The sequence below is a fragment of the Nyctereutes procyonoides genome, unplaced genomic scaffold (genome assembly GCF_905146905.1).
Source record: "Nyctereutes procyonoides isolate TBG_1078 unplaced genomic scaffold, NYPRO_anot_genome, whole genome shotgun sequence".
Lineage (NCBI taxonomy): Eukaryota > Metazoa > Chordata > Mammalia > Carnivora > Canidae > Nyctereutes > Nyctereutes procyonoides.
In genome coordinates this window covers 35,034,940-35,056,874 of record NW_026575126.1, presented here as the reverse complement: position 1 = coordinate 35,056,874, position 21,935 = coordinate 35,034,940, and the positions used below count along the sequence as shown (strand labels likewise).

Below are 21,935 nucleotides of genomic sequence, written 5' to 3'. Positions count from 1 at the left end.
GATCCCTGAGTGGCGCAGCGGTTTGGTGCCTGCCTTTGGCCCAGGGTGCGATCCTGGGGTTCCGGGATCGAATCCCACGTCGGGCTCCCGGCGCATGGAGCCTGCTTCTCCCTCTGCCTATGTCTCTGCCTCTCTCCCTCCCTCTCTCTCTCTCTCTCTGTGTGAGACTATCATAAAATTAAAAAAAAATAGTGTAAAAATAGTGTAACTAGGGCAGCCCCGGTGGCTCAGCGGTTTAGCGCCACCTTCGGTCCAGGGCCTGATCCTGGAGACCGGGAATCGAGTCCCGTGTCGGGCTCCCTGCAGGGAGCCTGCTTCTCCCTCTGCCTGTGCCTCTGTCTCTGTCTCTCTCTCTCATGAATAAATAAATGAAATCTTTAAAAAAAATAATAGTGTAACTATAGGTTGTTAAAATTGTGTAAACACACTCTTCGGGCATCCCAAGGACCACTGGCACCCCAGTGATGCGTAGCTTCACAACCCCGAATCAGGGAGCGGTGATTCCATACGTAGAAGCCAATTCAGGGCCACAACATACACGCTGCCCAGTCTACGATTTCCTTTTCTTTCCTAATACGTAATCAATCCCTGATCTTGATCACAGAGCCTGCGGCTCATCCCCCTGTCCGCTTGCACCTGCCGGTAAGTCTCCGCGCGATCTGCTCGCGGGTTGGCCGACTAGGCCCCGCCCCTCCCGGCTCGGCCCCGCCCCTCCCGGCGCGTCACCGGAAGTGAGGCAGAGGAAATAGTGAAGCGGCTGCAAGGGAGGCTGCGGCGCTCCTAGGCTGGCCGGCGGCATGGCCGACGAGGAGGAAGACCCTGCTGTGAGTGACCGCCGCCGTTCCCACCCACCCGTTTCTTCATTCCCTGGGGGACAGGAGCGGAGCCTGAGTTCAGATTCACCTTAGCCAGTCCACTCTAGAGAGTTCGGAGACTTCACGCCCAGCTAGCCTTTCCCTTCGGGTTCATCTCTTAGTACGTGGGGCAGGACGTGAAGAGTAGGACGGTGGCTGCTTGCTTGCTTTGGCTTTTGGTGTGTGTTTGCTGGACACTCCGAATCGCCTGGAAAGCCATCCGAGGACAAAGCTAATTGTTTGTTAGCGCGCTTTATGAACCGATACTGCAGCTGATAACAAAACTATGTGCTTACTGTAGAGTTGTGGGAAAATAATGGACCGAAAATCAGGGAACCTGGATTTCAAAATCTCTTTTATCTCTGAGCAAGTTTCTTAACTTTGAGCCTTGGTTTACATGTCAAAAAATGGGGTTCAGGCTTATTGGAGGGAAGTTCCTAGTCCTGTGTAAGCGATGCTTAGTAAATACTAGTTTGCTTACTTTGATTCAGTACCAATTCTTAATAGTAAAAACTGTAGTAATAGACTAACTAGTTGGTTTAAAAAAAAAAAAAAGTATGGTCATTACAACTCTTCCAGGAGAGGCAGTAGGATTATTTGTTAGGGACATCGTAGAAGCCATTCCTGCGTAAGTGGAAAGTTGGACTGGATAGTCATTAAGGTTCTTAAAACGCTGAGATTTCATGATTTTTTGCTGCTTGCTTTAGGCTTTCTGGCACAATATCAGTGTTAGAAATGAAAAAAAAATTAAACGTTAATTATTTAATAATCAAATGCAGCACTTGACATTTCACATATACGTTTTAATTTATAGTTTGAGGAGGAAAATGAAGAAATTGGAGGAGGTGCAGAAGGCGGACAGGGTAAAAGGAAGAGACTTTTTTCTAAAGAATGTAAGTAATATTTGACAATGATTCAATTACAGACAATAAAAACTTTTTTTTTTTTTAAGATTTTACTTATTTATTCATGAGAGACAGAGAGAGAGAGGCAGAGGTAGAAGAAGGCTCCATGCAGGGAGCCGGATGTGGGACTTGATCCTGGGACTTCAGGATCATGCCCTGGGCCAAAGGCAGGTGCTAAACTGCTGAACCACCCAGGGATCCCGACAATAAAAACTTTTAGACATGTTTATTCAAAGTAGATTAATGTTCTCTGTGGGAACAATATTCTCAGACTTGCCTATAAAACGTGTTTAACTTCTGAATCAAATAGTAGTGATCCTAACCCCAATTTGTGTGTGTGTAGGTGGGTGGGTGTGTATATGCACTTTTTCTTTTTAATTGAAGAAATGTGTTCAGTGTTTCAATTCAGGGCCGAAAAACATACCTCCGTTACTTTTTGTGTCCCTTACTATTGCAGCAGAACTCCTTGACTTCAAGTCTAAGGTTATGATGGATCCTGGAACAGGTGCTGATGGTAGGAATTAAGTTGGGCCTTCGGACTAAAGCATTGGACAAGACAGAAAGGTGATGACTAGTGTAAGACATTACAGTGGCATAGAGATTGTAATGTATTGGTTCTCTAGTGTATTCCCTCAATAGATAGGATTGACTTTTTTTGGCAGCAGCAAGAGGGAGAGCTGCTGTTCCTAGTGACAGTCAAAGCTAGTCCCTGAAAGGCACTGTGAGAATGTGCTCTCCATCCTGTGTCTTCTACATGTAGTTATGGCTGAGTAGTGACAAAGGAGGCAGCACATGAATATATGGTTTATTTATGATGAGTTGGACTGAATGATTCCCAAATGCTCTGGAAACTGCAGTCGGTATATATTTATATTTTTTTAATGACTCAAATCCTCCATATCTCAATGTCTCACCTAAAGCTGACCACTCCTTAATCCATCTTTGATACTCTTTATTCTGTTTTTATTTCTTGTATTAGCATAAGAAGGGGATTTCCATGGCAGAGCATCCCAGACTGATGTTTGCATTGTCACTTCTTAGCAGAAATGTTTGTTCTGCTTGGCTTGTTTTATTTTTGTGATGATAAGAGTTTGGAATATTCACAGCCTTCTCCTTGTCTTACTTTAATCTTGTATAATTTATTGGCTGAGATCTGTTATCCGAAACTTTGTTTTTTTTAATTGCTACTTTATAACACAAAGTTTCAAATCATTCACTGGTATTTGTGTCTTTACAAACCCTTTAACCAAATGCAGTTAACATATATACTGGTGAATTATGCTCATCAAAATGTTAATGACAAAGTATCTTCCTCAAATATTTAAGGAAAAATAGTAAGCTTGCAATGGAGAATCCTGGCAGACAAGTAATGTCTAAAGTATTAGCTGATGATCAAAGTCAACATCACCAGTAATGTATAACATCATGTACCTCCAATATGATGCATTAAGAGGGCACCTCACCTGTATGGTACCCTTTCTAGTAATGAGTAACCACAGTCTAATCATGAGAAAACACCAGAGAAACTCAAATTGGAGAACATTCTACACGATCACTAACCAGAATTCTTCCCAAGGGTCAAGGTCATGAAAAATGACCTTAATTTGAGAAACTGTCACTGATCAATGGAAAGTAAGGAGGCATGATAACTAAATAGTGTGGGATCCTGAAATAGAAAGAGGACATTAGTTGAAAAACCAGTACTGGGGATCCCTGGGTGGCTCAGTGGTTTAGCGCCTGCCTTTGGCTCAAGGTAGGATCCTGGAGTCCTGGAATCGAGTTTTGCGTCGGGCTCCTGGCATGGAGCCTGCTTCTCCCTCTTCCTGTGTCTCTGCCCCTCTCTGTCTGTCTGTCTCTCTCTCTCTCTCATAAATAAATAAATAAATAAATAAATAAATAAATAAATAAATCTATAAATCTTTAGGGAAAAAAACTGGTGCAATCTGAGTAAGTTCTGTACTTCTATAAATGTTAATTTCTTAGTTTTGATAAATGTCTGTGGTTCAGTAAGATGTTAAGGGGAAGATGGATATAGGGTATTTGGAAGCCCTTTACTATTTTTGCAACTCTTCTGAAGTAAGTCCGAAATTATCCGCCCCCCCCCCCAAAAAAAAGGAAAAAAAGTAATCAGAATCCAAAAGAGAAAAAAAAAATACTGGCTCTTGTGTTCATTTTTGTACCCCCTATATCTGGACCTAGGCCTGGTGTACTTCATTCTCTTTTCAGTTGGACCAGCTTGTACTCATTTCTTCCTTTGAAGTGTTCTAGGAGATCCTTTTTTTTTTTCCCCCTGTACTTAAAAAAGAGTACTAGTCTTAAGCTAACAGCTTGATGAATTTTAGGTATTTACATATACTTATAATCACCCCCAGATCAAGATACAAAACCTTTTCAACATATGAGAGGTTTTTTTTTTTTTAACATTTATATACTCCTTTCAGAATCCAGTAAAAGTTGATTATTCTTTGCAGAAAAATGTTCATACACAAATAACATAAAATTTTTGCATATAATTTCAGAAGGGCTCAAGGATTTCTCAGAGCATGCCTATAGACTGACTGGGAGTTTAGACTATAGGATGAGAATCTATATGGATCCCATCTGCCTTAAACTACCAAGAAGTGTAATACTGTAGAGGGTAGGAATATAGACTCGAGGCAGATCAGCTGCTTTCAAAAGTAGGTTCCAGGGGCGCCTGGGTGGCTCAGCGGTTGAGCATCTGCCTTTGGCTTAGGGCATGATCCTAGGGTCCCGAGATTGAGTCTCGCATTGGGTTCCTTGTGGGGAGGCTGCTTCTCCCTCTGCCTGTGTCTGCCTCTCTGCATATCTCTCATGAATAAATAAAATCTTAAAAAAAATGTAGGTTCCATCTCTTGCTATCTATGTAACCTTGGGCAAGTCACTTAGGTCAGTCAGTGCCTCAATATTCTCACCTATATAGAATAGGGATAATAATATTATCTACCTCAAAGGATTGTTGTGAGGATTAAATGGGTTATATATGTGAAAGGCTTAAAACTATATGCCCGGTAAATAGCTGTTAGCATTTTTTTTTTAACCCTGTATTAGTTTTTTTTTCTCCTCTTTTGCTTTATTTATTTATTTATTTATTTATTTATTTATTTATTTATTTTTATTTTTTAAAGATTTTATTTATTTATTCGTAGATAGAGAGAGGCAGAGACACAGGCAGAGGGAGAAGCAGGCTCCATGCAGGGAGCCCGACGCGGGATCCCCAGGATCACACCCCAGGGCACAGGTGGCGCCAAACCGCTGCACCACGAGGGCTGCCCTGTTTTGCATTTTTTAATGGTTCTTTCAGATGAAGCCTGAAAAGAGTTTGTTAGCGGAGCATTGATCTAGGAAGTAAACTGTCAAGATTCCACATAGTTTGCTTTCTTCTTTTGATTACTGTGTTCTTCATATAAGTAGTATTTGGAGTATTTTCTCTCATGTCCTTTTTCCCTGTGTTAGTATTAGAAAGGATTTTGCCTTCTCTTTTCTGATGCTCCATGCCCCTCCCACCCATCAACACCATAAACACACAGAACACTCTCAGTAAGGGCTGAGCCATTGGTACTTATCCTGTCACTGCCATGGAGTTTTCTACTTAAAGGTATCCCAGGGTTGTTAGTGAATAGATGATAGAAGTTAGGGAAAGAATATTGATGTCAGGGCTCAGTAACTGGGAGGGAACAGAAGTTCCTACTAGGGAAGAACAGGTAGGAACAGTTGGTTATGAAATGTGGTTAAAATCTTTTACATCAAAGTCCATACTTGAAGACGACAAATACAGTGTAAGTATACGTTTATACAAGTATCTTCTCTAATTTGGTCCATTTCTAATTTGAAAAAAGTATCAGTAAGATTGTTAAAATTGTTCCGGTAAACAAAAATGACCTCTTTTACAGTGCGATGTATGATGTATGGGTTTGGGGATGACCAGAATCCTTATACTGAGTCAGTGGATATTCTTGAAGACCTTGTCATAGAGTTCATCACTGAAATGGTAAGATTTCTTTGTAATTGGTCTTAGTTAATTGAGTAATAGATTTGAAATTCTAGCTTTTAGATAAGACTAGAACTTTGCCATCCTCTTGAAATAAGCTTATCCATTTGAGTGCCTTTTTGTGGAACTTACTGATTATTTATCATTAAAGATACATAGATATGTAAACATACATGTATGTAGTATATGTATACATACAATATTCTACCCTCTCCTGAATTTTATTCCTAAGGACATAATTATAAGATCCTTGAATAAAATATTAAAATATTAACCATAATCCTGTCATCTAATGTAAGTTTCCCCCTTCCAGTATTTATTTAAATGTATACAATGCTTACATAGTGGTAATCATGGTAAATATTTATTTTACTCAGAGTTTTATAGTATGTATTTCTATATTTTAATCACAATTATTTTAATAGTTACATAAAATTCATTTAAGTTGTTTTCTAATATATTTAACCATATCTCTTATATAAATCATTTGCAGATTATTTTTCATTGAATAGGTAATTTTGAATGATCATATTCATGAAATGTCCTCCCATCTCCTTGTATATACTTACAGGGATGGGGATACTGAGTTTGGTTGTGTTCCTTGACTTTATTTATTTATTTTTACTTTATTTCTTTTTTTTTTTTTTTTTTTTTTGTTCCTTGACTTTCTACCTTGTATTATATTATAGATTATTTCTGCATCGGGCTCCCCACAGGGAGCCTGCTTCTCCCTCTGCCTGTGTCTCTGCCCCCCTCTCTCTCTCTCTCTCTAATAAATAAATGAAATCTTAAAAAAAAAAAAGATTATTTCCTTAGTACAGAATAATAGAAGTAAAATTCTTGTGAATTTTCCAGAATATGCATTTTTAAAAATTATTTTCCATTTATAAAAATAATATTAAGTTTAGGAGATATTAAAAGGTTCAGGAAAGAAAATAGAAATCTGCAATCCTTCCACCTAGAAACCACTTATGCTGAGATTTTGCTGAATATTTTCTTGTTTTTGTTTTTGTTTTTTTTAAAGATTTTATTCATGAGAGAGAGAGAGGGGCAGACACAGGCAGAGGGAGAAGCAAGCTCCATGCAGGGAGCCCGATGTGGGACTTGATTCCGGGTCTCCAGGATCACGCCCTGGGCTGAAGGCAGGCACTCAACTGCTGAACCACCCAGGCTGCCCTTCTTGAGTTTTTTTACACGTATTTTTAAACTTTATTAAATTGAAATCATATATTATATTTAGTCTTAGAGCTTGCTTTTTCAACTAGATATGTAGAACTCTGACCCCCAGGTCATTGCATAACACTGTAATATTTTTAATGGCTTCTTAATATTAACTGGATATGCCCAAATTTTTTTATTTAATGCCTTATTAAATACTTAGTTTCCCCTTTTTCAGTCATTCGAAATAATGCTATGATGAACCTTTGTTTTTGCACATGATGAATATGTGATAGGAGATGAGATTTATTTGAATTTGAGAAGACCTACCACTATTTATCAGCTACTGAGACAGAAAACTTTAATGAAATGTGCAGTTAAAAAGAAATTACAGAATTACTTTATATAAATAACATAAAACAATAACAAAAAACAAAAAAGAAACCAATAAATTGGGCAGTCCGGGTGGCTCAGCGGTTTAGCGCCTGCTTTCAGCCCAGAGCATGATCCTGGAGACTCGGGATCGAGTCCCGCATTGGGTTCCCTGTGTGGAGCCTGCTTCTCCCTCTGCCTGTTGTCTCTCTCTCTCTCTGTCTCTCATGAATAAATAAATAAAATCTTAAAAAAAAAATCAATAAATTTGATAGCTTTTATATCCTTAGTATTGTAAGATGTTTATAAACCATTAAGAGAAATGTTGCTGTAATACAGTAGAAAGTGGATAAAGGACATGAATAGAAAGACAATTTACAAATAAATAGCTATAAAAATTAGAAGAGAAAATCTTCAGGTTCACCAATATTAAATAATTGGAAATTAAAAGAGTAAAATACTAGATTTGTTTTAAGTTAACTTATTTCTTTGTAATAGACTCACAAGGCAATGTCAATTGGAAGACAAGGTCGGGTACAAGTTGAAGATATCGTCTTCTTGATTCGAAAGGACCCAAGGAAGTTTGCTAGGGTTAAAGACTTGCTTACTATGAATGAAGAATTGAAACGAGCTAGAAAAGCTTTTGATGAAGCAAATTATGGGTCTTGACACTGTCTGTATTTTCTGAAGCTTCCTTATTTTCTGGGGAAACCGTGTATAATAACTGTATATTTTCCCCAGTAAGGTCCCAGTATCTATCCATGTATATGCAAGATGGAGAAACATAAAGTTTTCAGCTTTTATTTTCAGATCTTCAATTTTAGAGTGAAATTTGAGCCTTGAATTGCCTGCCCTTATATGACTATACTTGAATTACTTGTTGGGTTTTAATGACTACATGTAAGTTGAACTACCTTGCAAACCATGCAGTTCCTTCTGACTTTGACCGTCTAAATGATGAAGTAGTATTTATGTGTTGAGTGTATTTGTGCCTTTGTAGGCTATACAATAGCTGTTTAATATATGAAATCTAAAGGGCACCTTTGATTATGATTGCTAAGATGTTTCATGTATTCTAAAGTTTTTAGACTACAGAAGTCTAAGAAATTATTAAAAGTGAACTGGTTTGCATTTTTTTTTAAAGAAGATAATACAAGAAAATAATAGTGTTTTGGAGGAATGTTTATCGGTCTTAAGATATTTGTTTTTTAATATTCTTTAGATTACAAGAATGATTTTTTTTGTTTTTTTAAATGAAAAGTTTCATGTGAATTCTTCCGTATTGGAAGGCTTTGATTTAAAACCTTTTGGACTTAATAATGAACTAGTTGTCAAGTTTTAAGAGAACTCATTTTCCTAGGTCAGATTAAAACTTCTGAAAATAAATACTTTCAGTAGTAGAAATGGTGTTGCTTAAAAAGCTGATGGCAGGATAAGCATTTGAGATAGTGTTTTATTAACATGTTTGTTAGTACTTGTTCATTGTGGAAATGTGTACTTGACTAAAATCATATATGGCTATGGAAACCACTTTTGTAGTTCAGGATATACCATTTTTGTGTGTGTTAAGCTTATTAAATTATTGCATTTAGATTAAAATAAGAAAACTGCAATTGAGGGGATTACTGAATATTTCTCTGTGAAATAATGTTTTGTGTGCTGCTTATAAACATAAATCAGTATGTAGGAGAATTTCACTTTCTTAACCTGTTGATACAAGGAATAAAATGAAAAATTAGGTTTATAATTGAATTTGTGATTTATCAGCTTTTTCTCCCCATTACTAGTAATATAATTTTGGCTGCTTAATTTCATTAAAAAACGTTTTTTCTATATTATTCTTGTAGTCCTTCTGAATTGATAATGGGATTCAAGATAGCTGGGCTGATCTTTGTGTTATTTAAAAAAGCAAAAACTGGGGTTCCTGGCTGGCACAGTCAGTAGAGCATGTGACTCTCAGTCTCAGGGTCATGAGTTCAAGCCCCATGTTGGACATGGAGCCTACTTTTAAAAAACAAAAAACAAAAAGGAAAATCCAATTGAAAAGCTACTCCAATCTAAGCTGATATCAAGAGTGTGAGTAGAATAATAAGATCTCAGTATATCACTTTTTGTTGATCAGGGTATACTTCACCCTGAAGAAAGAACTGGTAATAACTAGTGGGCAGCCCGGGTGGCTCAGCGGTTTAGGGCTGCCTTCAGCCCAAGGCCTGATCCTGGAGACCCGGGATTGAGTCCCATGTCGGGCTCCCTGCATGGAGCCTGCTTCTCCTTCTGCCTGTGTCTCTGCCTCTCTCTCTCTGATGAATAAATAAATAAAATCTTAAAAAAAAAAATTAGCACTAGGGGAGCTATACTGGTACTTGTCTTAGTTAGCTAGGACCGCTATTACAATATCATAGACTGGACAGCTGAAACAACAGAAATTTACTTTCTCACAGTTCTAGAGGCTGGAAGTCTAAGATCAGAATGCCACCATAGTTGGGATCCAATGAAGGCTCTCCCTGGTAGCTTACAGACAGCTGCCTTCTCACTGTGTCTGTATTTGTCTGAGAGAGCTCTGTTGTTTCTTACTCTTTTTATAAGGGTACCAGTTCTGTCAAATCAGGGTTCCACCCTTACGACATCATTTAACCTTAATAGCCTCCTTAAAAGCCCTATCTCCAATATAGTCAGGTGGAAGGGGAGGGTTAGGGGCTTAAACATAACAAATTTTAGGGGGTTATAGTTTAGTCTATACCAGTGCAATTAATCTTACTATTTCGCCAGTCACACTGGCACATAAGTTTTTTATGGGACCTTGTAGATTGCAAGTGATAGAACTTAAAAATAGCATAAGCAGAAGAGAGGAATTTATTGGTTTATCCAACTGAAACAAGGGAAAGTGGGGATGAAGTTGATTTCCAGAGTTGACTGGATTTAAGAACTTAAGGATTGGGATGCCTAGGTGGCTCAGCGGTTGAGCGTCTGCCTTTGGCTCAGGGCATGATCCTGGGATTCCAGGATTGAGTCCCACATCGGGCTTCCTGCATGGAGCTTGCTTCTCCCTCTATCCATGTCTCTGCCTCTATGTGTGTCTCTCATGAATAAATAAAAACTAAAAAAAAAAAAAAAACAAAACAAAACCCAAAACTTGAGGATCAAGACTGTGTCCATCTTAATCCAAATTTTGGTTTTACTCTCTCAAGAACCTCTGTGTCAAGCGAACATGATAGCAGTTCTAGGGTTTCCATCCATAAAACTGATCCAAGGAGTTACTTCACTTACCAATACAGAAAATCCCCAGGATTGAGGGTAGTAGGTAAGAGCTGAGTATTATTAGTGAGAAAGGGAAAGATAGGCTGGGCAAACAAAAATAACATGTGCATTGACTCGATTCATGAACTTATTTATTTGAATTCTAAACTTTTTTTTTAAAGATTATTCATTTGGGAGAACACGCAAGCGCACGAACTGGGCGAGAGGCAGAGAGAGAGGGAGAAGCAGACTCCCCACTGAGCAGGGTGCTGGATGCAGAACTCTATCCCAGGACCCTGGGATCATGACCTGACCCGAAGGCAGAAACTTAACTGACTGAGCCACCTAGCCTCCCCTACTTACTTGAATTCTAATAGTAAGGTAATATGGCTCCCTTCTAATGTCTAGAGCTACACTGTAATATGGTAGCCACTAGCCACATGGGACTAAATATACTAAATTTACTTAATTCAAATTAAATAAAACGAAACCTTCAATTCCTCAGTTGTACTAGCTGTATTTCAAGTGCTCATGAGGCCCATGCCTAGTGGCTGCAGCATTGAACAGTGCAGATGCAGAACATTTTCATCATCACAGAAAACTATTTGGGTCAGTGCTGATTTGTAGTGTTCAGGTGCTTTTTCTGGAGTCAAGTCACTAAAAAAAAAAAAAAACTTACTATGAAAAATCTCAAGTATACACAACAATAGAATAGTATTTTGAGCCCTTGTCTTCAACAATTAACCTTTGCCAATTTTAATATCTATTCCCCCACCTTTTCGGGGAGAAGGGAGGTATTATAAGGCCAGTCACAGCTTTCATTGTATCATTTCAACTATAAATTCTTCTGTATGTCATCTCTAACAAAAAGTTTTAAAAGATAGCCAAAATACTATTATCATACCTTAACAAAAATTAACATTAATTCCCCAATATTCGATTTAATAATACCCAATCTCTGTTTAAATCTAATTTGTCTCAAAATATCTTTTGGAGTTTGTTTTCTGTGGTTTCTATAACAGATTACTGTAAATTTAGTGACTTAAAACAACACTAAGTCATTATCTTACCAGTTCTTTAGGTCAGAAGTTTGACATAGGCCTCACTGGGGCTTAAATCAAGCTACTGCATTCCTTTCTGAATGTTCTAGGAGAGAACCTGTTTACTTGCCTTTTCTGGCACCCAGAGCCTGAATTCTTTGGCTCTTAGTCCCCTTCTGTCTTCCAAGTTAGCAATGTTCCATCTTCCTTCCATAGTCCTATCTCTCTGACCACTGCTGGGAAAAGTTCTCTGCTTCTAAGGATCCATGGAATTATATTGGACCCATCTGGATAACCCAGAATAACCTCCCCATTTTAAAAGCCTTAATAACTTAATCATACCAGCGAAGACTCTTACCATGTAAAATAACATATTCACAGGTTCTGAGGGTTAGGATGTCAAAGTGTTCGGGAGGAGCTCTTGTTCTACCTCCTACCATCTGTTTGCAATAGAATCTAAACAAGGTGTCACCCATTGCTGTTTGATTACCCATTGCATTGGGTAGGTCTAAATTTCTGTTAATCTCTAATAGCTCTTCCTCCCCCACTTGTTTAAGTGAGGCTCTCTAAAAAATCATACTTTCCTTTTTTGGCTAGCATGTTTATTTGATGGTCAAGCAGAACATCTAATTTATGATTCTCTTGAAATTGGTTTTACTGTATTTAAACTGATTTTCTTAAAAGCTGTAATATTCTCAGTGTAGAAATTTTTAAGTGGGGCAATAGCTCACTTGGCTTCTCATCAGTCGAAAGAAGTGGTGTCTGGAGAGTCGCTTGGCCACTTCCCAAGATGCCTCAGGAGGTTGCATTACTTGGGTGAATATGTAGTCCAGGGTTTGATTTGCATCACTGCAGACTTGGAAACTGATTTCACTCGCAAAAGGAGAGCACATCCATGTTTCAGGGTGGACTTCGAAACCAAGCTTGTAAAACCAATGTATGAACATGGATGCCAATTTATAGATATATGTAAAACTTTCATGGGTTTGACCAGCAAATTCTTCCTCATCCTAGGCAGACAATGTGGGGAAATCAAAACATAAATATGAAGGTAAATCAGAATGAGGGGAGTTAGATGAATGCATTGCTTGGAGCATCAGGTAAGAGAAAGATAAAGTTAATACAGAAACAGGAAGAATGGCTTCCCCCAGAGCTTGAAGCTGAGCGCCATGTTTCCTGAGGAGCAACCTTCAAGATTCCTTTGTTACTAACGCTGGAAACTTGGCTTGAGTTTTTATTTTCAGTGACAATACCCATCCAAGCCTGGTCTGTTTGTGGCTTTCAGGTGGCTTGTATACTTCTACTCTAACTTATTCAAATGTTGAGCTCAGAGTTAATTCAAAGAGGACAATTTTACTTCTAGTATCTTCAGGGAAACTTCAAAATTGCTACCAAGAGCTGATACTTCCCACTGTGCTTGGAAATCATGAACTTTTTTTTTTTTTAAAGATTATGTCTTTATTTGAGAGAGAGAGAGAGAGAGAGAGAGAGGGAGGGAGGAAGGGAGAGCATGAGCAGGGCCTAGGGGCAGAGCAGAAGCAGACTCCCCACTGAGCAGGGAGCCCGACACAGGGCTTGACCCCAGAATACCAAGATCATGACCTGAGCCAAAGGGAGACACTTAGCTGACTGAGCCACCCAGGTGCCCTTTAAAAATAACCTTTTAAGCACTCTGCCTGTATTCCAGAACATTCCCGATTCTCTATACCTGATTTTCTTAGGGTCCCTATGTTTACCTCCTTAACACAGAGACTGAGAGGTGGATGACCAGTGAGCAAGGTGTTAAATGTGTTATAGACTGCTGTTTTTCCTAGATCTTAGTGAATGATTATATGACCTAGACTGTTATATTATAGGATAGGATCACAGAAAACAATTGATATATCAGCAAGTACTTACTAAGCACCTATTTTATTTGAGGCATAGCACAGATATGAGTTGGCTGTATGGTATCTGGATGAGTAGAACTCTAAAGTTATAGAGGTAAAGTAAGGAGCAAATTTCTTTCTTTTTTATAGATTTTATTTATTTATTTATATTTCATTTATTTATTTCACAGAGAGAGCACACAACCACACAAGCAAGGGGAGTGGCAGGCAGAGGGAGAGGGAGAAGCAGGCTCCGTGCTCAGTGAGGAGCCCAAAGCAGGGGTCAATCCCAGGACCTTGGGATCATGACCTAATCTGAAGGCAGACGCTTAACTGGCTAAGCCACCCAGGCACCCCATGAGCAAATTTCTTATATGTTACCAGTAAGAGTTTCAATCCGAACTTTTGTACAAAATCCTAATTCATGTGTAATTTGTAGCATTGAGACTTCGGTTCACATGCTCACTTTATTGTACTTACACAGAAAGCCTGGTAAACTACTTTGAACTTGGGTGTATTCTTTTAGGATAGGAAGAACAAATGGTAAAACATAAAACATTTTGTCATGTGCTTTTGTGTGGCTATTTATTTTTTTAAAGATTTATTTATTTATACAAGAGAAAGAAAGTGGGCACATGTGGGGTGGGTGGGGAGAGGGAGAGAATCTTTAGGCAATTTCCCTGCTGTGTGCTGAGCATAGGCCTGACTGGGTGCTCGATCCCACAACCCTGAGATCAGGACCTGAACAGAAATCAAGAGTCAGATGCTCAACCAACTGAGCCAAGCAGGCACTCCTGTGTGGCAATTTTAGATAAATAACTGTAAATTTAGTAGGAAAGAGCCTATTTAGTTACTGACCAAATTCTAAAAGAGATGCTAATACTGTACTTAATTTCTCTGAAATAGGATTTTTGTAAGTATTTTGGGGGCATGATACCTACCTAGACTCATTTTCATGAATCTCGTGTTTTTCTTTTATCTTTCTAGCAAGTTCTTTTTTTTTTTTTTTTTTTTTAAGATTTTATTTATTTGTTCATGAGAGGCACAAGAGAGAAAAACAGAGACACAGCCAGAGGGAGAAAATGGCTCCATGCAGGGAGCCCCATGTGGGACTCGATCCCGGAGCTCCAGGATCAAGCCCTGAGCCGAAGGCTGACGCTCAACTACTGAGCCACCCAGGCATCTCCCTTTCTAGCAAGTTCTACTAAATAGTTTCAAGATTCTCACTAGTAAGGTATTAACCTTATCCTAAAACAGCCATTCCAAATTATGCTGCTTCATGTGATTGATGTTTTATTAATATTTATTAACCTATAGTTTCCCCTTTTATGGATTTTGACGTATGTCAATGACTTCATTAAGGTAGGCAAAACAAAATATTTTCAAATTTTTATTTTTGTTTTCAATATAACATCCAGGATATTTAATATAAAAAAGCACATCTTGGGTGCCTGGGTGGCAGTCAGTTAAGTGTATGTCTTTGGATCAGGTCAAGATCCCAGGGTCCTGGGATGGAGCTCCTAGTAGGCTCCTTGCTCAGCAGGGAGTCTGCTTCTCCCTCTTCCTTTGCTCCTCCCCTTGCTCCTGGGCGTCCCAATAAGTAAAATCTTAAAAAAAAAAAAAAAAAAGTGCTGGTAGACCCAGGTATTCCACCTACATAATCCTTGAGCCTATTTGAAAGAGAAGCAGCAGTGATGGTATTTTGTTTGTTCTCCCAGAGCCGGCAGTGCCCTGGCTCTAAAGCACACAGCTCTTTGGTGTGTGTATTTACGTGTATGTTTTCTAAGAAGAAGAATGGAACTTTTAAAATAAGTGCTCCTATACCTGCTCAACTTCCCCTGAACAGCTTGAGGCAAGATTTCCTAATTTAAGCTTGTGCTCAGATTCCTTTCCACTGTTTGGAGAAAACCAGAAATGTCTATTTCCCTTTTTAGAAATGAAATTTGAGAATCTTTATTAAAAGGGGTCCATCTTAGCCTATAGGCATTTAAGTCACAAGGTACCATTAATCATTTCCACAAGTTAGAACCTGCATTTTCAAATGATGCCTAACCTAGTTCCTGATCCAGAGTAGGCACTGGATATGTATTTGGTGAATGATTGAGGCAGTACCTCAGAATCTAAGGACAGTCCTTCAACTAAGAAAGCCTTGTCCTTTCTGAACAATTTGCTGCTTTGCAGCAACTAGAGTGAAAGACAAGAAGATCTAATCTTAACCAGTGTGGCTGAGTGTAGAAGGAAAGGTGATACTGTAGTCAAACAGTTATTAAGGTTGTAGTGTAAAACTTGATGTTACATTAGGAAGCGAATATATAGTCAATGCATTTATCACTGAACAAGTGATAAGACATACCAGATGTCTTGTATTTCAGTGTCTGGTTCCTTTCTATCCCCCATTCCCTTTTTCTGGAAATATAATGGTCACACATTTGCTTCTAACAGTTCTGATGACTACTTGTTGAAAATTTAGATCCACATAACACTATATCACAGGATATGGGGGGGGGGGATAAACATGAATTAGACCTCTTATCCTCTCTACCTTGTCAGAATAAGGTCACTTTTTCAAACTAAAAATTCCAGTTGATACACTGAAGTAGAGTCCAAAAAGAAGGGTTTAAGAATCATAATGGTTAAAATCTTGGCTCCCCTACAGATCAGCTGTTTGACCTTGGGCAAATTATTTTCCTTAATTTCTAAAATGGGAATAGTTAACAGGCATCTTAAGGGAGATTGTGAGGCTTAAGTGAGAACATAGGCAAAGCACTTCATGTTATGCTTAATATGAATGCCCAAACAAATCTAGTAACAGATCAGGTTCTTCCTTTTGTGTAGTGCCCTGCCCTTAATAGGTGTCAAATGTTTGTCAGATTGTCCCTGATTAATAACCCTTTGTAGAGCTAGTTGAAAATTTAAATAAATAATGCTTGGTTCTTGCAACTGGTACTGTTTGAGAATTAAGATCAAGAAGTGGGGTACCTGGGTGGGTAAGTGGGTTAACTCGTCTGCCTTTGGCTCAGGCCTTGATCTCAGGGTCCTGAGATCCAGGCCCACATCTGGCTTCCTGCTCCACAGGGAGTCTGCTTCTCCCTCTGCCCCTTAACCCCTGCCACTTCTCTCTCTCTCTCTCTCAAATAAATAAATAAATACAATCTTAAAGAATCAAGAAGCAGATTCTCAGATGAATTATACTGGCAAAAACTATACTGGCATTTCTGGAATATATCTGACCACTTTTTCAATTTAAACATTCTGTAAAATTTTGTCTTGTTTTTTTAATATCAAGACCCTGGATGACATTAACTTGGGTTTATATTTATTTGCCTGTCACTACTTAGAAAGTTCTGAATGAAGGCTTTCTTCTACGAATTAATCAGGACTAGGCAATCCAAGTTGTGCATAAACTGTTTTCCCTGAATTTGTGAATTTTTTTAAAAGATTTTATGTATTTATGAGAGACATACACACACAGAGAGGCGGAGACTCAGGCAGAGGGAGAAGCGGGCTGCATATAGGGAGCCTGATGTGGGTCCCAACCCGGGAATCCGGGATCACGCCTTGAGCCAAAGGCAGGTGCTCAACCGCTGAGCCACCCAGGCCTCCTGTAAATATTTTTCTTAGAACCGTTCCCTCACACAATCGCTTCTTTTATCTTAGGTTGTATTAAATCCTTCCTGTTCAGAAATGTTTTTGATGTTTATTATCACCACTCTCTTTTCCCGAGTGAGCTTCGGGAGAGCTCGCTCTTGGCGTTGGGCCTTTATGAGGACAAGGCTCTTACAGGTTTGTATCACTTTATTAGCTCTTCTACATGGTTATACCCACTGAAAGCTCAATTCAGCTCGGTGAAGCATCACGTATATTTGTGGAATTACTACTGCACCAGTGGGGTAGGAAAGTGAGTTGTCAAGGAGCTTACACCAAGAAGGGTAATAAAAAAACAAACCTGCGAGTCCGGTTAAGTGTTAAGTAACCGGAAAGTGCTCGAAGGCATGTCAGCATCCCAAAAGGAAAAATCAAGAATAGGGCAAATAAAGCTGCTGGAGTTTTCAGGGAGGAAGTGGGGCCTGCCAAGGCGGAGACAGAGGGGAAGGAGGCCCAAGTTATTCCATTAGCCTTTATTAATAAATTGTCGGGAGGACTATCGAGTCGACTCTAAAGCGCAGACGACTCCTCGGTTCCGAGGCGGCGACAGCGCCCTCTGCGCTATTTCGGGACGCGGGGGCCCCGGCCGCGCCCCGGCCGCCGTCTCCCGGCCAATCGGCAGGCCGACCCTCGGGGGGCCGCGGGTCCTCGGAGGCTGGCCCGGCCGCCTGGGCCGCTCCCCACCTCTCAAGCTTGTGCCCGCCCGGCAGGCTCGCCCTTCGGCTCAGGCACCTGGCTGGCCGCCCCTCGGCGGGGTCCTGAGGCGCCTCGGCGGAGCGCGGTGATTGGCTGCAGCTCGGGACTGAGCTCGGCTCGGCCGCTTGACAACCGCAGTCCGCCGGGCTGAGCCGAGCGGCCCTTCGGGAGGGGCGGGCGCGGAGCAGGCCGGGCCGACCGATGGAGTGACGCGCGGGCGGAGCGGGGAGCGCCGACGCCAGCCCGGGCCCAGACCTCCGCCCTCGCGCTCCAGCTGCAGCCCGGAGCCGGCAGTGCCGGGGCCCCGTCCGGGAGCCCTCAGGTGAGTGGACTCCCGGAGGCGGAGGCGGGGTCGGCCGCGCCGCAGCTCGGGTTGCCATGGTCACCGGTCGCCACCTGTCACCACCTGGGCTCGGACTCCGGCCGCCCTCGGCCCGCAGGGCGGCGTGCGCGGCGGGGAGAAGGGTTTCGGGTAGGCTCGGGTGCCGCCTGCCTGGGGGCCGGGGTCGTGGGTGAGGCCCCGCCGCCGGAGGCGGCCCTGGAAGCTGCCGGCCGCTGTTCGGAGACCGCAGCCCCTGGACTCCACCTTCCCGTCTCGGCCGGCCCGGGGCGGGGGGCGGCGACCCGGGAGCGGCGGCGAGCGGCGGCGGGGAGCGGCGGGCGGGCGCAGGCTGGGTGCCCTGTGGCCGCTGCCGAGCGGGAGGGGCTGGCGCTCCGAGCCTTCCGTGCTCGCTCCGCTGCCGGGCCGTGGGACCACCGAGGGGCGTCTGGGCACGCCTGGGCCGCGAGGAGGGGACGAAGCTGCGCGGCGGGCGCGGAGCCGAGCTCGCGTGGGGCGGCTCGGCGCGCCGGGCTTCGGCCTGATCTTACGTCAGTGGTCGTGGGAGCAGCCGCCGGGGGTCCGGGCGGGGGTCGGGGCGGGGGCTGCCTGGGCTGGGGACCGGGCTCCGCTGGGGCGGGGGGCGCCTGGGTAGGAGACGCGGGAGCTGCGGAACTCCTAGGGCTCAGCGGGTCCCGCGTACTGGGGAGAAAGGTCGGGGTCAAGCCCTGCGGCGAGGCCTTGGGCTAAAGGGGCGAGGGCAGGAGTAGGCGGGGGCAGCTCTTGACCAGGGGCTGATGTTTTTCTTCTCTATGCCCAGACGTGCAGTCAGTAACCGCGCATGGTAGCTGAGCCGAGCGTTTTTGGCAACTTGGTTCTCTGCATAATGAAAGGAGAAGTCTTTGTTCCACCCAGATTCATAGGTTGTGATCTAACACTATTTCCCTCCCTTTGTTGTAGACTCCATAGGATGCATCAAGAAGTTAATGGCACAGAAATTAACATGTAGGCTTTAAATATGCTACAAATCTTTTTTCACAGTAAATCCAAGTAGATTTTTTTGTCTCCAGTATTGGCATGAGTTGCATTGAAATTTTACTAGAAAGGAGAAACGCCTAAGAGCCCATTTTCCTTTATATGGCATATTCTCGAGATTTCATTTAGGATGAAGATGTAATAAACAATTTTACCTTAGGTTTTAGAGGGTAGATTGCTTCCACACAGCAAAGAAAAATTATTATATAATAAGGGAAAAGAATAGCAATTAAACCATTAATAGTATATTGTCTAGTAAAAAAACCAACACTCAAACTTAGATGTCATTATAAATACATAGTTTTTTTTTGTAAAAAGATTTTAACGTGTTTATCTCTCCCTCCTACTTCCTAATTCTTTTTTCTCTCTCTCTCTTAAGAGCCAGTATTAGGAAAATATCGTAAAAGAAAAAGGGTATTATCCTAAGTTCCTAGTTACATAATTGTGTTCAGCCTCTTTTTCTCTTTGTATAATTGAGTTTATCAGTTACTGAATGGACAGCATGTGATATGGTTGAGATATACTACAGTTTAAGAAACACTTCAAAATATGTATGAAAAGATGCAGTTTTCCTTTGTAGATCAGTAAGCTGGAAATCAGATTGCCTGGATTTAAGTTTCATTTTGCTATTGATTACAATATACTTTGCTATTGAAGACTACTTATCCTACTGTTGAGTCCAATATCTAGATCGGTAAAATGGGGATAATACCTATTATTTTAGTCTGGAATGGGCCCTTCCTTAGGTTGAACAAAATAATCTGTTTGAAAGCCCTTTGGAGAAAATTTAAGGCATCTGTTGATTACCTTTTAATAAAGTGGAACATTGGCAAGGATAATTAAAATCCTCTGCATGATCCATTTAGCATTTTGAGGTCCAGGACTTCTTTCTTACAATGACTTTACAGGGCTCACAGGAGCTTTTTTTTTTTTTTCCCCCACAGGAGCTATTAAAGTGCATCCTTACTCTTTGATGCAAGTTCTTTTATGACCATGGTGACATGGAAAAAGGGTGTTTCCTTCCATATGTGTGCAATGATTGCTTTCCTGCTTTCAATAAGATGTTCTCAAATTTAGAAAATAAGGCGGTGGATACTCTGACTTGAGATTCATTTGGTATTAAGCAATCCTCAGGGAACCCTGGGTGGCTCAGCGGTTTAGCCCTGCCTTTCACCCAGGGTGTGATCCTGGAGTCCCGGGATCGAATCCCTCATCAGGCTCCCTGGATAGAGCCTGCTTCTCCCTCTACCTGTGTCTCTGCCTGCCTCTCTCTCTCTCTCTCTCTTCTCTGTCTCCATGAATAAATAAAATCTTAAAAAGAAATCCTCATTATGGATCATTGCTTCTTGAATAGTCAATAAATCATTTATTCCCTTTTATCTATGCTTTTCAAATAGTATTTGTTACAGATAAGCTGCAGTGTGCCTAGCGATAAATCTATGGTCACCTAACATGGCACTCACTTAAGGAATGTTCATCAATTTCACTTGAAAAGTTGGATAAAAAAATGCTGTTTTTACATTAAAGCACAAAATGATGACATGGAGAATGTAATCACTAATTTCTAAGGTAAATTTCAAAAGCTTCAAAAAAAATTAATTAAGGGCTCCTGAGGATGGTTCAACTGTTGTCTGCCCTTACAGAAAAAAATTTAAGAAGCATTGCCTTAGACTTACTCAGCTAATGAATGGCAAATCACTACATAGCACAGGAAATAAGTTGAATTCCAATTTCTGAAACTTTGACATTAGGTTCATTATCCCGAGTATCCCCTCTTGCTTTCTCCCCATGTAAATGTCAGAATCTTATAGTGGAAAGGTCAAAGGGTTTTAGTCCTATAGATCCTGTCGTCCCTTTCTTCTGCACTTTTTGGTGTATGACCTTAGACGAGTACCTAACATTTCTGAGAATTAGTGTAATCATCTGTGAAATGAAATTATGGAGTTGTAAGAATTTGTAAATACTATATAGGAACAGTATTTAAGAGCCTGGCATAGTAAATGCACAATAAATCTTAGTACCTTTTCCTTTACCATCTTTATATTAAGATATTAACAATCCCTCAAACCTATTCTTAGCAGAAAACCCCATTACTATTGTGAACTTCTATGGCATTTTATTTGTAATTCTTTCATGGTGCTTTTTATATTTTATGCATATTACCTTTATAAAGAAGACTTGAACCCAGGTCTTCAGACTCCAAATCCAGTGCTGGCTTATGCCTAAGGATACTTTTTTTCCCCCCATGTAGTATTCAGTATCCATTACACTGAATAGCCAAAGCTTATATATTTCAACTGATTTTTCTTCCTTTTTGTTTTGAGTTTATGTTTGTGTGAAAAATTATCCTTAAAAAATGCTACATACTCCCTTATAAACCTTTCTTTCCTGTTTCATATTTTTGTTCACCATAGTAACTCAGTCATTGTATCCCCAGGATACAACATGGTGCTAGCACTGAGTATCACTCAGATATATATTTTTTCATTTTTATTTTTAAGGGGGGGGGGAGAGAGAGAGAATCTTAAGCAGGTTCCACGCTGGGCACTGAGCTCTGTCTTACAACCCTGAGATCATGACCTGAGCTGAAATCAAGTGTTGGATGCTTAACCAGCTGAGCCACCCAGGCACCCCAGTACTCAAATATATATATATTTTATGATAGTCACACACACACACACACACACACACACAGAGAGAGAGAGAGAGAGAGAGAGAGAGAGAGAGAGAGAGAGAGAGAGGCAGAGACACAGAGGGAGAAGCAGGCTCCATGCAGGGAGCCCGATGTGGGACTTGA

General features: G+C 40.9%; 2 protein-coding genes across 4 annotated transcripts in view; both read left to right on the top strand.

The window, feature by feature from the left end:
* The first annotated feature begins 699 nt into the window (after positions 1-699).
* TAF13 (TATA-box binding protein associated factor 13) lies at positions 700-14,013 on the top strand. Of its 2 annotated transcripts, none has more exons than XM_055339595.1 (4): positions 700-824; positions 1,669-1,747; positions 5,671-5,768; positions 10,718-14,013. In XM_055339595.1, exons 1-4 carry the CDS (start codon positions 798-800, stop codon positions 10,841-10,843), a joined length of 330 nt encoding a protein of 109 aa, XP_055195570.1. In that variant the 5' UTR covers positions 700-797; the 3' UTR covers positions 10,844-14,013. The 2 variants fall into 2 exon arrangements, with proteins under 2 accessions (XP_055195570.1, XP_055195569.1); XM_055339594.1 differs by lacking the exon at positions 10,718-14,013 and adding an exon at positions 7,797-9,136.
* Positions 14,014-17,896: 3,883 nt separating this feature from the next.
* Positions 17,897-21,935, top strand: part of WDR47 (WD repeat domain 47) — a 63,989-nt gene continuing 59,950 nt past the window's right edge. For both annotated transcript variants that reach the window (XM_055339593.1, XM_055339592.1), the window contains exon 1: positions 17,897-18,106. The gene's annotated coding sequence lies outside the window, so the exon portion shown is untranslated. The remainder of the gene's footprint in view (positions 18,107-21,935) is intronic.

What these genes read in the sequence shown, in the direction of transcription:
- TAF13 (XM_055339594.1), top strand. Translation starts at nt 798, where the DNA reads ATGGCCGACGAGGAGGAAGACCCTGCT. An exon ending in ACGAGGAGGAAGACCCTGCT is followed by an intron (nt 825 to 1,668) that starts GTGAGTGACCGC and finishes TTTAATTTATAG; the next exon opens with TTTGAGGAGGAAAATGAAGA. An exon ending in GAGACTTTTTTCTAAAGAAT is followed by an intron (nt 1,748 to 5,670) that starts GTAAGTAATATT and finishes CCTCTTTTACAG; the next exon opens with TGCGATGTATGATGTATGGG.